Source organism: Phaenicophaeus curvirostris, chromosome 5 (assembly GCF_032191515.1).
Source record: "Phaenicophaeus curvirostris isolate KB17595 chromosome 5, BPBGC_Pcur_1.0, whole genome shotgun sequence".
NCBI classification, from domain to species: Eukaryota; Metazoa; Chordata; class Aves; order Cuculiformes; family Cuculidae; genus Phaenicophaeus; species Phaenicophaeus curvirostris.
The window spans coordinates 68,227,203-68,244,136 of record NC_091396.1 but is presented as its reverse complement, the minus strand read 5'-3'; the positions used below and the strand labels follow the sequence as shown (position 1 = coordinate 68,244,136).

Below are 16,934 nucleotides of genomic sequence, written 5' to 3'. Positions count from 1 at the left end.
CGTTCTCCTGTGCTGGTTGACAGGGAGGTTTCGTTGATGGATGGACCCTCCTAGACCTGGGTGTATTTAACCAGCCGCCCTGGTGCCTGTCACATCCTGGTGCAGACAACGGAGAGCTGTGATTCCTTATCACACAGGAGCTTGTTGCTCTCCCAAAGGAAACTTGACTTTTCCCACCACCCTGCGAGCACCCGTGGGTCTGCACTTTGCATCACCACTGGAGCCACCATCAGCGCAGCACTGGGGGCTCCGTCTGGGAGCCAGGTTCCCGGGGATGCTCCTTAGTACCTCTGTAATTAACTTATGTCCGTAACAAGCCTGATGAGTAATCCCTCCAGCTGCCCAGACTGCTCTCACCAGCACACCCTGGGCTCCTAGTTGCCAGCAGGCGCTTCTGAGGTGCCCAGCAGGCAGATGCAGAAGAGGAGGAAGGGTCCACGCTGGCTGAGGCGTGCAAACCTCCCCCAAAAGCCTTTTTGCTCCACCACAACAGCCTCCCAACACCACCTTTCCCCAGCCTTCCCTCACAACATCATAAAAGATCAGATTTAGGATGTTTTCCTGAGCATTTTTGTGAGGCAAGAAGCCCCCGAAAGGAATCGCCTTCCCATCTCGTCATCACCATGCAGCTCCAGGTTTGGCAAGTAAAGAAATGGAGACAGATGAGTTCTCCTTCCCACGACCATCACAGTGCAGAGAAAAGCAGGAGGGCACCAAGCACGGAGAGGAATGCTGCTGCGCTCCCCATTGAGAGCAGCCCTGGAGAGAAGGACTCGGGGTGTTGGCGCAGGAGAAGCTCGACATGGGCTGGCAAAATGCGCTTGCAGCCTAGAAAGCCAGATGTGTCCTGGGCTGCATCCGAAGCAGCGGGACCAGCAGGGAGGGAAAGGGGATTCTCCTCATCTGCTCTGCTCTGTGAGACCCACCTGGAGTCCTGTGTCCAGTTCTGCGAGTCCTCAGCACGGGAAGGACATGGAGCTGTTGGAACGAGTCCAGAGGAGGCCACAGATGATCTGAGGGTTGGAGCACCTCTACTATGAGGACAGGCTGGGAAAGTTGGGGTTGTTCAGCCTGGAGAAGAGAAGGCTCCAGGGAGACCTTAGAGCAGCTTCTGAAAGGGGCCCCAAGAAAGCTGGGGAGGGGCTCTTGATCAGAGAGGGCAGGGATGGGATGGGGGGGAATGTTTTTAAGCTGCAAGAAAGGAGATTGAGATGAGATTTTAGGAAGAAATATTCTCCTGTGAGGGTGGGGAGGCCCTGGCCCAGGTTGCCCAGAGCAGGGGTGGCTGCCCCATCCCTGGAGGGGTTCAAGGCCAGGCTGGATGGGGCTTGGAGCCCCTGATCCCGTGGGAGGTGTCCCTGCCCATGGTAGGGCTGGAACTGGATGGGCTTCAAGGTCCCTTCCAACCCAAACCATTCCATGATTCTATGACTCGATGCTGAGGTTTGCATTCACCCAAATCAGTCTCCCTCCCAACTGCGACGTTACACAGGGACGTGCTCTGTTCTCCTGACTCAGTACCACGCTGCTATTTAATTAACTTCTGACTTCTGGTTTAAAGGAGCAGCGCACAAAATAGTTATTTTCTTCATTGGGAAATTCTTTTAATCCTTGCCATAATTACAGCTTCCTCCTCTTTTAGTTTTTTAATTCATTTTTCTTAGCAGGGGGAAGGGAGGAAGGGAGGGGGAATATTTGCTGCTCTCCTTGTGGTTATCACATCCTTCAAATTACTAAAAGAGGCTGGGATAATAGGTCTGGTGATTATATATAGGCACCATCTGCTCTCTGGCTGCTTCCTATCAAAGTGCAGTTAGGAGAGTGCAAGGAGGATATTTTCTCTCCAGCTATATTAAGACTCTCTTTCCATCTCGGCTCCAAAGCGAAGCTCCCTGCATGCAAATGGCTCAAATGCGCCGTGCTCAATGGCTCTGTTTTGGCAGCCTGGAAACTGAATTTTCTGTTTGATTTTGTTTTCCCCTCCAGTTTGCCGTTCCCATGCGTTACGCAATTTGATTTGAGGCCGGTGGCTCTGCATGTGGTGTTTTCATGGAAACGCAGTTTCCCCCCTCCCTGTTTGCTGAGCAATATCGTCTCAAGAGCTGTGTCATGACTCCAACACAAGGCAATATCTGAGCAATCGGGGATGTTTCGGAGGATGGCGAGGGCAGATTTTTAGGATGCGTGAGCTCTCGGTTTGTAGAGGAGGCGGAAAGCTGAGCTGAGTTAATTTGAAGCAATAATGGGAAAGAATTAATACATGTTTTATGACGGCAGCCGTGCCGATCCTGCTGCTGAAGGGGCCTCTGGGGGAGCCTTGCAGCGCTCCTGGTTTGAGGCAATACAGGGAATCAGGAGATGTCCCTGTGGAGCACTAACCCCCTCAGGATCTTCGCATCTTCTGATGTTATTAGGAAGAAATGTTCTGCTGTGAGGGTGGGGAGGCCCTGGAACAGTGCGCAGAGAAGTGGCTGCCCCATCCCTGGAGGGGTTCAAGGCCAGGTTGGATGGGGCTTGGAGCCCCTGATCCAGTGGGAGGTGTCCCTGCCCAGGGCATGAGGTGGGACTGGATGGGCTTTGAGGTCCCTTCCAACCCAACCCATTCCATGTGGGGAAATGGATATTGCCTTCACCCCTCAGAGGCCCAACAGGGTTTTCTTCTTTCCAGGAGCTGGTAAAATCTGATGCTCTTTGAAGAAGAAGACAGAGCAGAAGGAATAAGGCATCGCCAGCCCAGAGGGAGGGTGCTCGGGGTGGGCTTGTGAATCCCCGAGGGCTGGAGGCCCCAGGAAGCCCATAAGGCTGAAATTCAGAGGACTTTGTCTTGCAAAATCCAGGCCGTGGTGCCTGCAAGCGAGGAGAACCGAATGGCTTTCTTGAATGAATGAAAGAGAGTAAAAAGAGACAGGGGTGAAAATCTGAATTAAGTTGGTGTGGATGGAAAAGGGTACAGGGCTGTAGCAAAGCCACCGGTCCCATTTCTTTCTGGGTGAGATTCCCTTGCTGATGTTGGGGTGATGAGGCTGTGGGGAGACCTTAGAGCAGCCTTCCTGTGCTTCAGGGGGGCTCCAGGAAAGCTGGGAACAGACTTTTTAGCAAGGCCTGTTGTAACAGGAGAAAGGGTAATGGTTTGAAACTAAGGGAGGGGACGTTTAGTCTGGATATAAGGGAGAAATTTTGTACAAAGAGTGTGGTGAAACATTGTCACGGGTTTCCCAGGGAGGCGGTGGCTGCCCCATCCCTGGAAGCGTTCAAGGTCGGGTTGGATGGGGCACTGAGCAACCTGATGGAGTTAAAGATGCCCCTGGTCCTGCAGGGAGGGTTGGACTGAATGACCTGTAAAGGTCCCTTCCAAGCCAAAGCATTCTATGATTGTGGGACATTTATCATTTAAGGTGTGTGTTGCCCTCATGTTTTTTTATCGCTCCTAAAGGCGTGCTGTCTCCCTGCACTCTGCAGAATTCTAATGACTTTTTAGAATGATTGAGTCCAAACTTCTTGAGACAATTCCAGAGGTTTCACCTTCAACCCTTCTACTCGACTGGCATATTGCTACATAAAGAATGAGCGTCTTCCAGCTTGGTCCCCAGAAGTAATTGTACCTGATAGAGGGATTTCTCCATCTGAAATATAATGTGCGGTAGAAGCTGGTGCTGTCAGCGATCTCCGCAGGCAGATGCTCCTCAGAGCAGGGCTGGCAGAGGCAGTGGGGAGCGCTTGCTGCTGTCTGAGCAGAGCAGATGCTCTCAGACATCTCCTCTGGGTGGAAAAGGACCGTAGATAGGAGAGTTTCTGCATCGCAGCGTGGTTTATCTGCTTTGATCCGTGAGCAGGGGAGGAATTTCTCCTGGGAGACCATAGCAAAAAAATTAGTGAATTCTTGAATAATTACGGAGGCGTAGTTCAGCCCAGCAGCATTGTTATTGATGAATCGGGATTCCCCAGGGGTGAACACTGATTTTTGTGTGGTTTGAGTCTAAATGTATGAAATAAACCACATTTATTGGCCTGAAGATTGGGGCGTTGTGTTTACCCAGGGAGAAGCATGGCTTAGGGCAGCGCCTTCTTGCAACATACCTCTAATCCTCCATCCCCAACACTGATTCCCACCTCCTGCCACCTCTCTGTGAGTTGAATCGTGCTTGGGATTCACACACGCTCTGTCTTGCTCACCCCTTGCTGGATGCTCTGCTAGGAAGACCCAGGCAGGGACCTGGAAAGCAGCTCCAAAGCTCCTGCTCGTTGATGAAATGAGCTGGGCTTCCTTCCAGGAACGCGTCCCATCACACTGCTGGAGCCACCAAGAGGCTTGGGGTAGTGCAGCCGGAAAGCTGCTGGGCAGAAGAGGACCTGGGGGTGTTGGTTGACAGTGGCTGAACATGAGCCAGCAGTGGCCCAGGTGGCCAAGAAGGTGAATGGCATCTTGGCTTGTTTGGTGGCCAGGGGTGTCCAGCAGGAGCAGGGAAGCCATCCTTCCCCTGCACTCGACACTGGCACCTCGAATCCTGGGCTCAGTTTTGGTTCCCTCACTCCAAGAAGGACATTGAGGGGCTGGAGCGTGTCCGGAGAAGGGAACGGAGCTGGGGAGGGGGCTGGAGAACAGGGGTTCTGGGAGTGGCTGAGAGAGCTGGGGGTGTTTAGCCTGGAGGAGGCTGAGGGGAGACCTCATCGCTCTCTACCATTCCATGAAATGAGATTGAGGCTAGCGTTGTTTCTTCTCCCAACTAAAAAATGATAGGAAAAGAGGAAATAGCCTCATGTTGTGCCAAGAGACGCTTAGACTCAATATCAGGAAAAATTTCTTCCCTGAAGGGGTTCTCAGGCCCTGCCCAAGGGAGGTGGTGGAGTCCCCATCCCTGGAGGGGTTTAAAAGGCAGGTAAATGTGGTGCTCAGGGATCTGGTTCAGGTATGGTTGGACTCGATGATCTCAAAGATCTTTTCCAACCAGATGATTCTGTGATGCGAGCTGCGTTTTTTGATGCAGCCCTGCTCCTGCTGCCGCACAAATGAGTGAATAACAATAAGGACAATTCCTGTTGGAGCCAGCCGGTGGATGCACACACGCCGGCTCGCAAACCCCTCTGCAGTGGGCAGAGACGTCGCCTTCGCCAGCTGAGCCAGGCTGGGGCCTCGCATCCTCTGCCCAGAGAGAGCAGCAACAAGTGGGTTATTGTTTCTTCAACAGGAAACCGCGTTTAAAAACTTCATTTTAAAAAAAGACTTTGCTCAACTGGCTTTTCTGCAGGCTGGGTTTCTTCCTAATTTCTCTGCTTGAGGCAGCATGCTGCATATATCTTTTTTTTTTCCCTTACTGCCCACAGCTCAGCGGTGGCTGCTTGCGTTTAGGACCCTTATTCCACCCCTCCCTGTGCTGAATATCAGCCCCTGATGCAGAAGCAAGGACATGGCTTATCTGTGCAAACCCAGTTAAAGTCACAGCCACAAAACCCAGGGAGTTAAAAAAAAAAAAAAATTAGAAAGAAAAGGCTCCAAGGGTTGGGGGATGTTGTGCTGAAAAATGTCCCGTCGGGTTTTGGAGCTGCCCCCAGCAGCGTGGGGAGCGGGTGAATGAGGAGCCCAGGAAGGAGGCTGCGTGCCAGCCGGGCAGCGTGACCCGCTGGCGGCTGTTTCCAAGGGTCCTCGGCACAGAAACGCTGGAAAAGCCCCAAGCCTCAGCCTGCCAGCGCGGGGGAGCCTTCCCAGGGGAGAGGATGCATCGTGACCAGGGTAGCAAGGAGGAGGCCGAGGGGAATTGAACTTGGCGAGTGCTTTGTGATGGAGAGTTGCAGGAGCTGCTCAAGATCCACCTCAACCATGTTTTGGATGCATCCAAAGCAGGGGGACCAGCAGGGCGAGGAAGGGGATCCTGCTTCTCTGCTCTGCTCTGCTGAGACCACATCTGGAGCCCTGTGTCCAGTTCTGGAGTCCTCAGCACAGGAAGGACATGGAGTTATTGGAGCAAGTCCAGAGGAGCCCATGAAGATGGTCCAAGGGCTGGAGCAGCTCTGCTGTGAGGACAGGCTGAGAGAGCTGGGGTTGTTCAGCCTGGTGAAGGCTCCAAGGAGACCCTAGAGCGGCTTTCAGCACTGAAAGGGGCTCCAGGAAAGCTGGGGAGGGGCTCTGGATCAGGGAGGGCAGGCACAAGATGAGTGGGGCCAGTTTTGAGGTGAGAGAGGAGAGATGAGATCAAGGAATAAATGTTTTCCTGTGAGGTGGGGAGGCCCTGGCCCAGGTTGCCCAGAGCAGGGGTGGCTGCCCCATCCCTGGAGGGGTTCAAGGCCAGGCTGGATGGGGCTTGGAGCCCCTGGTGCAGCGGGAGGTGTCCCTGCCCTTGGCAGGGGTTGGGACTGGATGGGCATTAAGGTCCCTTCCAACCCAAACTGTTCTATCATTCTGTGATTATTTTGAGCTGTAATCTGCTGTGTGGGCTCTGCACTGATGAGATGGTTCTGAGGTTGTCGTCCCGTGTGCTTCTATCAAGGACTTTGGCAGCACTTCAGGCCAGGTTTAGCGACGGGCGCGTTGGGGCAGCAGGAAAGCTTGTTAGCCATCCCATGCGACTCAGCGGAAGGTCTGCCTGCAGAGCCCGGTTCCTTGGCTCTAATTACAGGAATGGGTGGCTTTTTCCTTCTCAGGCTGAAGAATTGGCCCGAAATCCTGAGAAACCACAACACAAATGTCTGACGCTGTTCCACATGGGCTTCAGTGAACAAAACCCCTCTTGCAATTAGCCCTTGCCTAGCAAAATAGCGAACATCGCTTCAAAAAGGAAGAGAGGGGATAAAAAAGAACCCAAACCCCAAGGCTTCCCGGGGAGTGCACTTGCAGCCTCAGAGTCCCTGCCAGCCCAGCCAGTGTTTGGTCCCTGGAAAAGCTGGTTTTGTCTGGGGAGACGGGGACCCTACAGGGATGCTCCTCACTGCTCCATCCCTGTGGCAGCGTGGTCTGCAGCTGCCTCCAGCGACGCGGAGCCCTGCGCACCAGGGTGGTTGCATCATCACCATTGCTCCTTCTCCATCCTGGTGATTATTTTCCCCTGGGAATATCAAGCCAAGCTTGGTGTGAAGCCTAAGAGTGCTTCAGTAGCACTTCATACATCTCAGCACTGCTGGCTCCAGGTTATTTATCACGTCTTTCCCTAGGATGCAAAACATCCCAAGCTCATCCCAAAGGCTTTACATTTAGCAGCGACCGCCAGCTTGTGGCTGACCTTGATCTGGAGGCCACGAGGAGCTTTCTTGCAAGGAAACACAGGCTAACACGGGCTGAGGACAACCCCTGTGGCCATTGAGAGCCATGGCAGCAGAGAAAAGATACAAGCCTGCTTATCCTAAGGAGGAACATCTTGGCTTGGATCAGAAACGGCGTGACCAGCAGGTCCAGGGAGGTTCTTCTCCCTCTGGACTCGGCCCTGGTGAGACCGCTCCTCGAATCCTGTGTTCAGTTCTGGGCCCCTCACCACAAGAAGGATGTTGAGGCTCTGGAGCGAGTCCAGAGAAGAGCAACGAAGCTGGTGAGGGGGCTGGAGAACAGGCCTTATGAGGAGCGGCTGAGAGACCTGGGGGTGTTTAGCCTGGAGAAGAGGAGGCTGAGGGGAGACCTCATTGCTCTTTACAACTCCCTGAAAGGAGGTTGTGGAGAGGAGGGTGCTGGGCTCTTCTCCCAAGTGGCAGGGGACAGGATGAGAGGGAATGGCCTCAAGTTCCACCAGGGGAGGGTCAGGCTGGACATTAGGAAAAAATAGTTCACAGAAAGGGTCATTGGTCCCTGGCAGAGGCTGCTCAGGGAGGTGGTTGATTCACCTTCCTCGGAGGTGTTTAAGAGATGGGTAGATGAGGTGCTCAGGGACATGGTTTAGTGATTTGTAGGAATGGTTGGACTCGATGACCTGGTGGGTCTTTTCCAACCTGGTGATTCTATGATTCTATGATTCTATGACCATGACCTGCTCTGGCCCCCATCCCATGTAGAAGGAGCCAGACTGGGCAGCGTCTTTGCAGAGCAGCTGGCGGGTCCCTGGGGAGCGGATGGCTCTTGCACCGCGTGAGTGAGCCTTCAGCAGGCAGGAAAACCCTTCTAAACCAGAAGTGGGCACGCTTACAAGTAGCAGGGGATCCGTGTGCCAGCTTGCTTGCGCTTCGGAGTGGTGGTTTCCTCTCTTTGTTTGTCCAGCTCACACCACCGTGGCACTCAGAAAGGCAGGCGTGCCTCAGGCCGCCTCCTGGAAGCTTATCTTACCCCAGAAGAATATATTAGGTTTCCTTTTTCAATTAAAGCTTAATATTTTTGCAATAATAAAGCATAAGGCTATACACTCACATTCTTTTTTTTTCTGCTGAATTTTAAGTGCTCGTAGACTACTTGTTTTAGCAAGATAAGTGGCCAGTCCTGATGAGAAGTTCCAGCTTGGCTCTCGGCAGCCCCAGATTCACCTTGGAGCATTCAAAAACCCTGCAGGATTGTCAGAAGCAGGGAACGATCTACACTGAACTGAAACTTTGAAAATCATTAGTTCTGTCCTCTGTTTCAAGAAAGTCAGAGCATGAACACAAGCAGCAGCGTTGATAAATAGTCATATTAATGAATCCTCTTTCTGAGGGTTAGATACTAAAAGAGAGAGGTGTGCCCACCAGGCTGGTTCCAGCCCAGGGTTCGCAGCATTTTTAAGCCTGAATCGTAGAATCATTAAGGTTGGAAAAGACCTCTAAGATCAAGTCCAACTGTCAGCCCAACCCCACTGTGCCTGCTAAACCGTGTCCCAAAATGCCACGTCTACTCGCTTTTCGAACCCCTCTAGTGAAGGAGACTCCACCACTGCCCTGAGCAGCCTCTGCTGGGGCTTCACCACTCTGTCAGTGAAGAAATCTTTCCTGCTATCCAATCTAAACCTCCCATGGCACAAATTGAGTCCATTCCTTCTCATCCTATCTCTTGTTACTTGGGAGAAGAGCCCAGCACCCACCTCACCACAACCTCCTTTCCGGGAGCTGCAGAGAGCGATAAGGTCTCCCCTCAGCCTCCTCTTCTCCAGGCTAAACAACCCCAGGTCCCTCAGCCGCTCCTTAGACTTGTTCTCCAGCCCCTTCCCCAGCTCCGTTCCATTCTCTGGACACACTCCAGAAGCTCAATATTGTTCTTGTAGCAAGGGGCCCAGCGTGGAAAGCAGAATTCAAGGTGCTGATGAAACTGGTAGGACAGTTTGCAAGAAACCGTGGTGCTCCCTGGTGTCTTACAGCCAGAAAGTGGAGCCTGAAGTTGAGCCAGCACTAAAGGCTCTTAAATAACCTCCATCTCAGATGTTAACAATGGTACCAGGAGCAGCTGGGGTGGTTTCAAAGAGCTGTTGACTTTTTCTGCTCACAGCATCCTTCGCAGAGGAGTCACCCCTGCCGCACCTCGTGCAGTTGTGTGAATTGGCTCAGAGTTCAGTAAATATGCTTGTGGTTTGGTCTAAACACGTTCCGCTGGAGCCCAGCATTGCGTTATCTCAGGGAAAGGAGTGGAACCTATTTTTATATGTTGCACTGGGTAATTTCTAATTGTTCCTGGCCATCCTGCAGAGTTCATTATTTTTCCTCCAGCTGACACTGGCTTCTAATTAGGGGACGTAAAATTAAGATGGAAGAGCGGCAGCAGCAGTTTGCAATGGTGTTGATGCTCAGGAATGAGTCTGGGATGCATTTAAGCCAAACATATCCTCTTGTTTGCAAGATTTTGGTGGAGAGAGGAGGTTTAAACGCTGCAGAGTACCAGCTGCTGTTTATACCCTGTAGGAGTGAGCTCTGATGGAGCAGCCCTTTCCCTCCTCAAAGTGGCCAACCAGCTCCTGTTCTCCTTGCCTGTTCCCCTGCATCTCTCAGTCATCCAAAGGGCATAAATATTTCCTAACCTGGAGGTTTTCCTTCTACGAAATTGGGGTGATTTCTCCCCACCAGGGTGCGTGGCCACAGCTGGAGGCAGCAAAGCAGAAGGGGCTCGGGATAGAGCTGCTGCGGTGCTCAGCCCTGCTGATGTGTTTTGACTGATTTATCAGTTTCATTCCATATTTCCCCTAATATTTATTGATGTTTTAATGCTACATATGTGGATGTGAGATCCCCAAGGCCCCGTTATGTTGCTGCTTTAGGCGTACAATTGCAAAGCCAAGAGCTGAAATGCTTGTCCAAGACCTTCTTAAATCCATCTATTTCCCTATCTGGATGCACCACAACTTTTGGAAATGTAACACCGCTGCGAAAACATTCCTGTGTCCTCATTGACATCCTTTCCTGCCAGAAGACTTCTGTGAGGTATTTCTGTAGTTATTTAGTGGGAAGGGAACAAATCATGGAATCATTAAGGTTGGAAAAGACCTCTCAGCTCATCCAGTCCAGCCATCAGCCCAACAGCACCGTGCCTGCTAAACCACATCCCCAAGTGCCACATCTACACGTGTTTTGAACCCCTCCAGGGATGGAGACTCCACTGCTGGAGCCTCTGCCAGGGTTTCACCACTCTTTCAGGCAAGAAATATTTCCTAATATCCAATCTAAACCTCCCTGGCTCTACTTGAGGCCGTTCCCTCTCATCCTATCACTTGTTACTTGAGAGATGAGACCAACACCCACCTCACCACCACCTCCTTTTGATTCTTTAATGTAACCCATCCCTTTCTTCCTTGCACGCTGTTAGTGTTACATGCTGGTAGAAGAAAGCGTTTTCAGAAACAGGAACAATTTAGACACTGCAGAAACCCTCGGGGTTTTGGCCTCTTCCATCAGCTGCGTGTGTCACCAGCTGCTTTTTACAGGTTCTTAATAAATGGAAACGAGCTCTGGTGTTTTTCACTCCTATCCTTTTACAACGCAGCTACTTGCTCCTTTTCATTCCGCTTCTGGTCAGCAGAGAGAGCTTTGATGGAAGATTTTCCCCCAGGCTTTAGCTGGGAATTAAACCTGGCTTAACTCTGCCAGCAGAGCCCACCTGGCTGGGGGTTCCACCAAGACTCGTTGCTACAAGGAAATAACACGTGGAGGAGCCGGGAGTGGGTTTGATGAACACCTACCAATGCAAAACAAAAAGAGGGTTAGAGAGCTTCAGTGCTTTGGTGCCTTAGGAGGAAAAGTGATGAGAACAATGAATTTCCCCCAGGTTTTGTATGGAATTCAGAAATTCAATTTTGAAGGAAAAGTGGCAAAGTTTTTGCTTTGGTTTTGTATGGGCTGAAAGGTTGTTTAAACTCCACTGCCCTCAGAATTCCCTGGAGCAGAAAAGCTACTTTTCATTTAATCTACCCTGCAACGAGGTTTAGAGCGGCTACTTTGGGGAAATCTGTGTCTTTTTCTGCAGAATTTCAACCTGGAGAAGAAAAGGCTCCAGGGAGACCTTTAGAGCAGCTTCCAGCGCTGGAAGGGGCTCCAGGAAAGCTGGGGAGGGGCTCTTGAGCAGGGAAGGTGGTGGTAGGATGAGGGGGAATGGTTTTAAGGTGAAAGAGGAGAGGCTGAGATGAGATCTTAGGAGGAAACGTTTTGCTGTGAGGGTGGGGAGGCCCTGGCCCAGGTTGCCCAGAGCAGGGGTGGCTGCCCCATCCCTGGAGGGGTTCAAGGCCAGGTTGGATGGGGCTTGGAGCAACCTGGTCTAGTGGGAGGTGTCCCTGCCCATGGCAGGGGTGGAACTGGGTGGGCTTTGAGGTCCCTTCCAACCCAAACCATTCTATCATTCTATAATTTGCTCATCTCTAGAAATGTCTCCTTGTCTCCTCATTAACAGACCAGTGCAGATGGGGTTTTTTTAAGCCATCACAACGTGAACCCCACATCTGTACCCAGGGACACAGTGAAAATAGCAGCGTTGACTTGGGTTTGATGCAAACCAGAAAAGCTCTTCCCATAGCGCTGGATCCAGAACTTGTCCCAGGTGATGAGACACGGCTTGGCTGAGCGGCTGCTAAATCCCAAGCTTTTTTTTTTAGTCCCAGTTGTCAGGAAGCAGCCCCCATGAAGTCCAACTAATTTCACTGAAAGTAACTGCAATAAAACATTAAACAAGTGTTTTATGTCCTAATCTGTACATTAAAATACATTTACTGCATTTATGGTTTAACCAGCAGTTTAATGACTTTGTGAACGATGGAATTTGAATTTTGTTCAGCAAACAGACCAATCTTTTCATGTATTTTTCATTACAGGAAACAAAGACAGTTCACCCATATCCGTCTTTTCCTCTAAATACCATATATTACCCCTGCTAACCAAGAGATCCAGGGAAAAATATCTAAATCTTTAAAGATGTAACTAAAAATGAGAAACGGAGAGTGTTCAGTAAAAATCGTATTTAAAAATCTATTCAAATTGTGATGCTTCTACCAAAAAGCACCAGAAAATCTAAGTTTTGAGGTTTAGCACTTCAGCAAACATGACATATTTCTCTACTTGACTGAAAGGCAAAGGCAATGCCCACCCATCGTAAAGTCTTTTTTGACCCATAGAATCAAGGAATCACTAAGCTTGGAAAAGACCTCCAAGCTCATCCAGTCCAACCATCATCCCAACCCCACTGTGCCTACCAAACCATGTCCCGAAGTGCCACGTCTGCACATTGTTTGAACCCCTCCAGGGATGGAGACTCCACCACTGCCCTGGGCAGCCTCTGCCAGGGCTTCACCACTCTTTCAGTAAAGAAATTTTTCCTGATATCCAATTTAACCTCCCCTGGTGCAACTTGAGGCTGTTTCTTCTCATCCTGGAGAGAAAGAACTCCAAATCCCAGGAGCTGGTACCTCACTCTTTCCCTAGCGGTGTTTATGTTATTTCTTAAAAACAAATTGAACTTCACGGAAGTTCAAAATTTCAGCTAGGAAATACAAACGCATGGCAAAACAAATCCAAACCTTTCCAAAGATACTTTTTCAGGGGGAGCTCAACCTCACCTCTTTGTCACGGTTGTGTTTTTGCTGTTGCTTTGGGTGTTTGCTTTTGTGAAGAGTTCAAAGGCGCGTGCTTGCTTGGAAGTGCACCTGGTGGGTGGCTGAGCTGGGACGCTCTCATTAGTGACTGTAGCTCATCTAGGTGGGAGATCTTAGTAGGGCTCGAGAAGGCATGGACTTCTCTATGGATAACAGGTACCTCTGCGATGACGTTGGGAGGATGTGTAAATGCTTGTGCTTCGGGGCGTAAGCCAAGTCCTAACCCAAAGGGAGAGAGTGAGAAGCTTCCCATGGGTCTGTGTGAGGACAACCCATCTGGGGTGGGTTTATGCTTTCCCCAGAAAGAGAAGGGTCCAGATGATTTTAGCCGGGTGAGTTTCATGGCCTCAGTGTAGTCACTTAGACCTGCAATAGCAGCAGTGCCGTCCCTGCGAGGGAGAAGATCCTGGAGCTCCAGGGCTGATGAGAGGCAGCAGCCAAGCCCCCAGCGCTGTCCCACGCTGAGGTTTGCTGTCGGTACATGAAAACCTCCCGAGATGCTTTCTGGGGCTCTTCCCTACGCAATCCACATAACTCCTTTCCTTGGTTCCTGTGGAACCCCACCTTGTTGCAGGTGCTCCCGTCCCCTTTGCTTCCCGGGAGGCGAAGCGGAGAGCTCAGGGTAGGGTTGAGGTAGCTGTGGGCACTGTGAAGCCATCAATGAAGCACCGTGGCCGACCACCACGCATTTTATGGTTTCATTTGATTTTTTATTTTTTTTTCGGGGGAACTCTGCTGCATCCTGGGCCGCGAGGGGGAAATAACCTCTTTGATTTTATTTTTTTCAGTTCTCTCAGGCCAGACACACCACAGCCCTTTGAAACGCTCTGTGTCCCTTACCCCACCCATGAATGTGCCAAACCAACCTTTAGGACATGGATGGATGTCTCATGAGGACTTACGAGCTAGAGGACCCCAGTGCATCCCTTCCGATCATGCCCCCCTGTCTCCACAAAGCAGTGTAGCCTCTTCGGGAAGTGGTGGGAGTGAACATTTAGAAGATCAGCCTTCCGCTCGTAACACATTCCAGGAGGAAGGGAGTGGGATGAAAGGTGAGTGAAAAACCAGACGCCTCCCCAACCCCCCCAGAACCCAGAGGCAGGAGGGGAAAAGCCATTTTCCCGGCAGCGCGGGGCTCGTTTGGCGGTTTGGGGCAAGAGTCCTAACCAAACGGGGCCCTTTGGCGTTTCGTCCCGGCATAGGAATTTAGATTTAGGGGAATAAGTTAGATTTTCTTTTAAGCCGTGGTTGGCCCCCATCTGATATCTTACAGGTGGGTGCCAGTGGGCTGGTTTTGCCCCAAAATCTGCAAGCTACCAGCTTTCCGAAAGGCTGGGGGTTTTCTGTAGCTTGTGGCTTTTAACTGCGAGTGATGCTCTTTTCTCTTTCTTTCTTTTTTTTTTATTTCAATGAAAAATAGCTTGGAATAGGTTTAGCAAGCCAAGTGTGATTTACCATTGCGGTGTTCGATACCTGCCAAGTATGTGGGGAAGTTCTGGCTTAGGATACTTGTTTGCAGTGAATTTGTCCTCCGTGTTTCAGCTGCTTTTCCTGCTAAACATGCATTTCATGGATTTTTTTAGCAATAAATACATGCAATCCTGTTGGTAAACAAGGAGGAAACCAAGCCCTAGAGCTGCAGTCAAAGGTGGAGAGCAAACTTCAGGCTGTAGAAGAATTAATCATAGAATCATGAGATGGTTTAGGTTGGAAGGGACCTCAAAGCCCATCCAGTCCCACACCCTGCCCTGGGCAGGGACACCTCCCATGGGATCAGGGGCTCCAAGCCCCATCCAGCCTGGTCTGGAACCCCTCCAGGGATGGGGCAGCCACCACTGCTCTGGGCAACCTGGGCCAGGGCCTCCCCACCTTCATAGCAAAACATTTCCTCCTAAAATCTCATCTAAATCTCTCCTCTTTCAGTTTAAATCCATTCCCTCTCATCCTGTCCCTGCCTTCCCTGATCAAGAGCCCCCTCAGCTTTCCTGGAGCCCCTTTCAGCACTGGAAGGATAAAAACCACGAAGCGTAGACTCTGTATTCCTGTGAACAGACAAAATGCCTGAAAATGAACCCACGGCTCTCAGACTGACTTAAAAACCAGCCTTTTTCACTGCTGCAAAGCAGCTCTATTGGGTAAAACCCGATGATGTATCAGAATAAGGAAATAATCGTATTTTTTAAGTAGCCACCAGGTCTGATGTTATTCTAATTACAGACAAAGCTAGACAGGCATCAATCTCAGTCATGTGGAACTGCATTTGACTTTATTTGATGTGCATGAAATAAATGCCTTAAAAAAACCCTCAGGTTTTCCCCATGAGAGGATGCTCAGGGCTCAGCCGTTTCCCCGGCCAGACCTTACACCGTAGCGTTGCTCTGGGGTGAAGGAGATGGGCTGTGGATGCGGCAGGAGGGTTTTCTGAGCGTAGTGGCCTCACAGAGCCAGGCTTTTCTTCTCAGTGGCTCCATACCTGATGAGGTAGCCAGGGAGTGTTGTGTCTCCAGTGGTATTGCGGGCTCTGTGCCCACTTGTGAGTCTCGCTGCCTTACGGAGGACGAGCAAGCACCTCAAAAGGGTCACCGTGAGCATCTTGAAGATTAAGCTGCCATCAGTGTGGAGTGTCCCCAAGGTTTTCCACTCCTGGGGCCACATCCTGCAGTCTGTCAGGTCAGGGAAACCCCTTTTTTCAGAGCAAGTGGTGCAGAGGAGTCTGTTTAACGCTACATTTCTCCAGTTTTCTTCTGATGGAGCTGTGGAGGAGACCGTGGGGAGTTTGGCTCCCTGTGACCTGCAGCTCTGGGACCACGGAGAGGAACTTACACAGAGCAAAGCAATCAATCTGTTTGTCCATATCTGCAAAACCCAAAGGAATAATCTATTAGAATCATAGAATCACAGAATCGTTAAGGTTGAATAAGACCTCCAAGCTCATCCGGTGAAACTGTCAGCCCAACCCCACCATGTCTACCGAACCATGTCCCCAAGTGCCGCATCTACACGGTTTTTGAACCCCTCTGGGGATGGAGACTCCAGCACTGCCCTGGGCAGCCTCTGCCAGGGCTTCACCACTCTTTTAGTAAAGACATTTTTCCTAATATTTAATATAAACCTTCCCTGGCACAACTTGAGGCCACTTCCTCTCTTCCTATCTCTGGTTGCTTGGGAGGATTAAAAAAATAAATAAGTTCCACACGCTAAATAAATTTATTTAATTAATCAATTAATTAAATTACCCAGATTAAGACAGCCTATTGCAGCCCTGACGGGGCAGTGTCTGCCCTTCCCCAACCCACCTGTTACCGAGCATCCTCTTTCTCTGGAGGAAGGTTTAATACATTTAAACCCTATTCCCCTCCCATCACCGAGTCAGCCAGTTTGCATTTGTCCTGCTGTCCGGAGACGTGCGAAACAGATGTCTCCAGCCTCTGGTCTCCACCACTGCCGTGTCCTCCCCCCTCTGCTGTGTTTTCTTCGGACTGAACCAATCTAGTTGCTTCCCAGATGGTTTTTTCTAAACTTGGTGTTGTTCTCACTTTTCCCCACCATTTTTTTTTTTCAATTTTTCCAGAAAGCCTGTATTTTATTGAAGGTTTGTTGCCCAAAGCTGGAGCGGAGCAGAGACTCGCTGGCCATACACACAGTGTTCTTGTTGCTGTAGAGCTTGTCGTCCTGCAGTAACTCACCACCGTGGGCTGCGTACAACCCATTGTATCCCCACAGCTCTCCTGCAAAAAAAACAACCCCAGTACTGCCCGTTCCCTGCCCTCAGTTCATGCTGTTTCTTGTTCCTACAGAAACGCACAACTTGGTGCATTTTTATTGGGTTGCATCTTATTTCATCCAGACCGGTGGCTCCGTTTGCCAAGTCGCTTCTCTGAATTGCAGCCACGTCTTCCCGAGCGCCTCTTGTGGTTTGGTGTCACTCGTATCTCCGCTCGGCTTGCTGTTTCTTTAACACCTTCCATGGTATCCAGGGGGTAGTGAGGA

The 16,934-nt window shown here is 50.7% G+C and overlaps 1 protein-coding gene across 4 annotated transcripts in view; it reads left to right on the top strand.

The window, feature by feature from the left end:
* The window catches only part of SAMD4A (sterile alpha motif domain containing 4A), a 124,507-nt gene that overhangs the window by 83,639 nt on the left and 23,934 nt on the right, over positions 1 to 16,934 (top strand). For 2 of the 4 annotated variants that reach the window (XM_069856817.1, XM_069856816.1), the window contains exon 4: positions 13,733 to 13,996. The exons of the other annotated variants lie outside the window; for them this stretch is intronic. In XM_069856817.1, the coding sequence (XP_069712918.1) occupies positions 13,733 to 13,996 (264 nt within the window). The remainder of the gene's footprint in view (positions 1 to 13,732; positions 13,997 to 16,934) is intronic. 4 annotated transcript variants of the gene reach the window in all.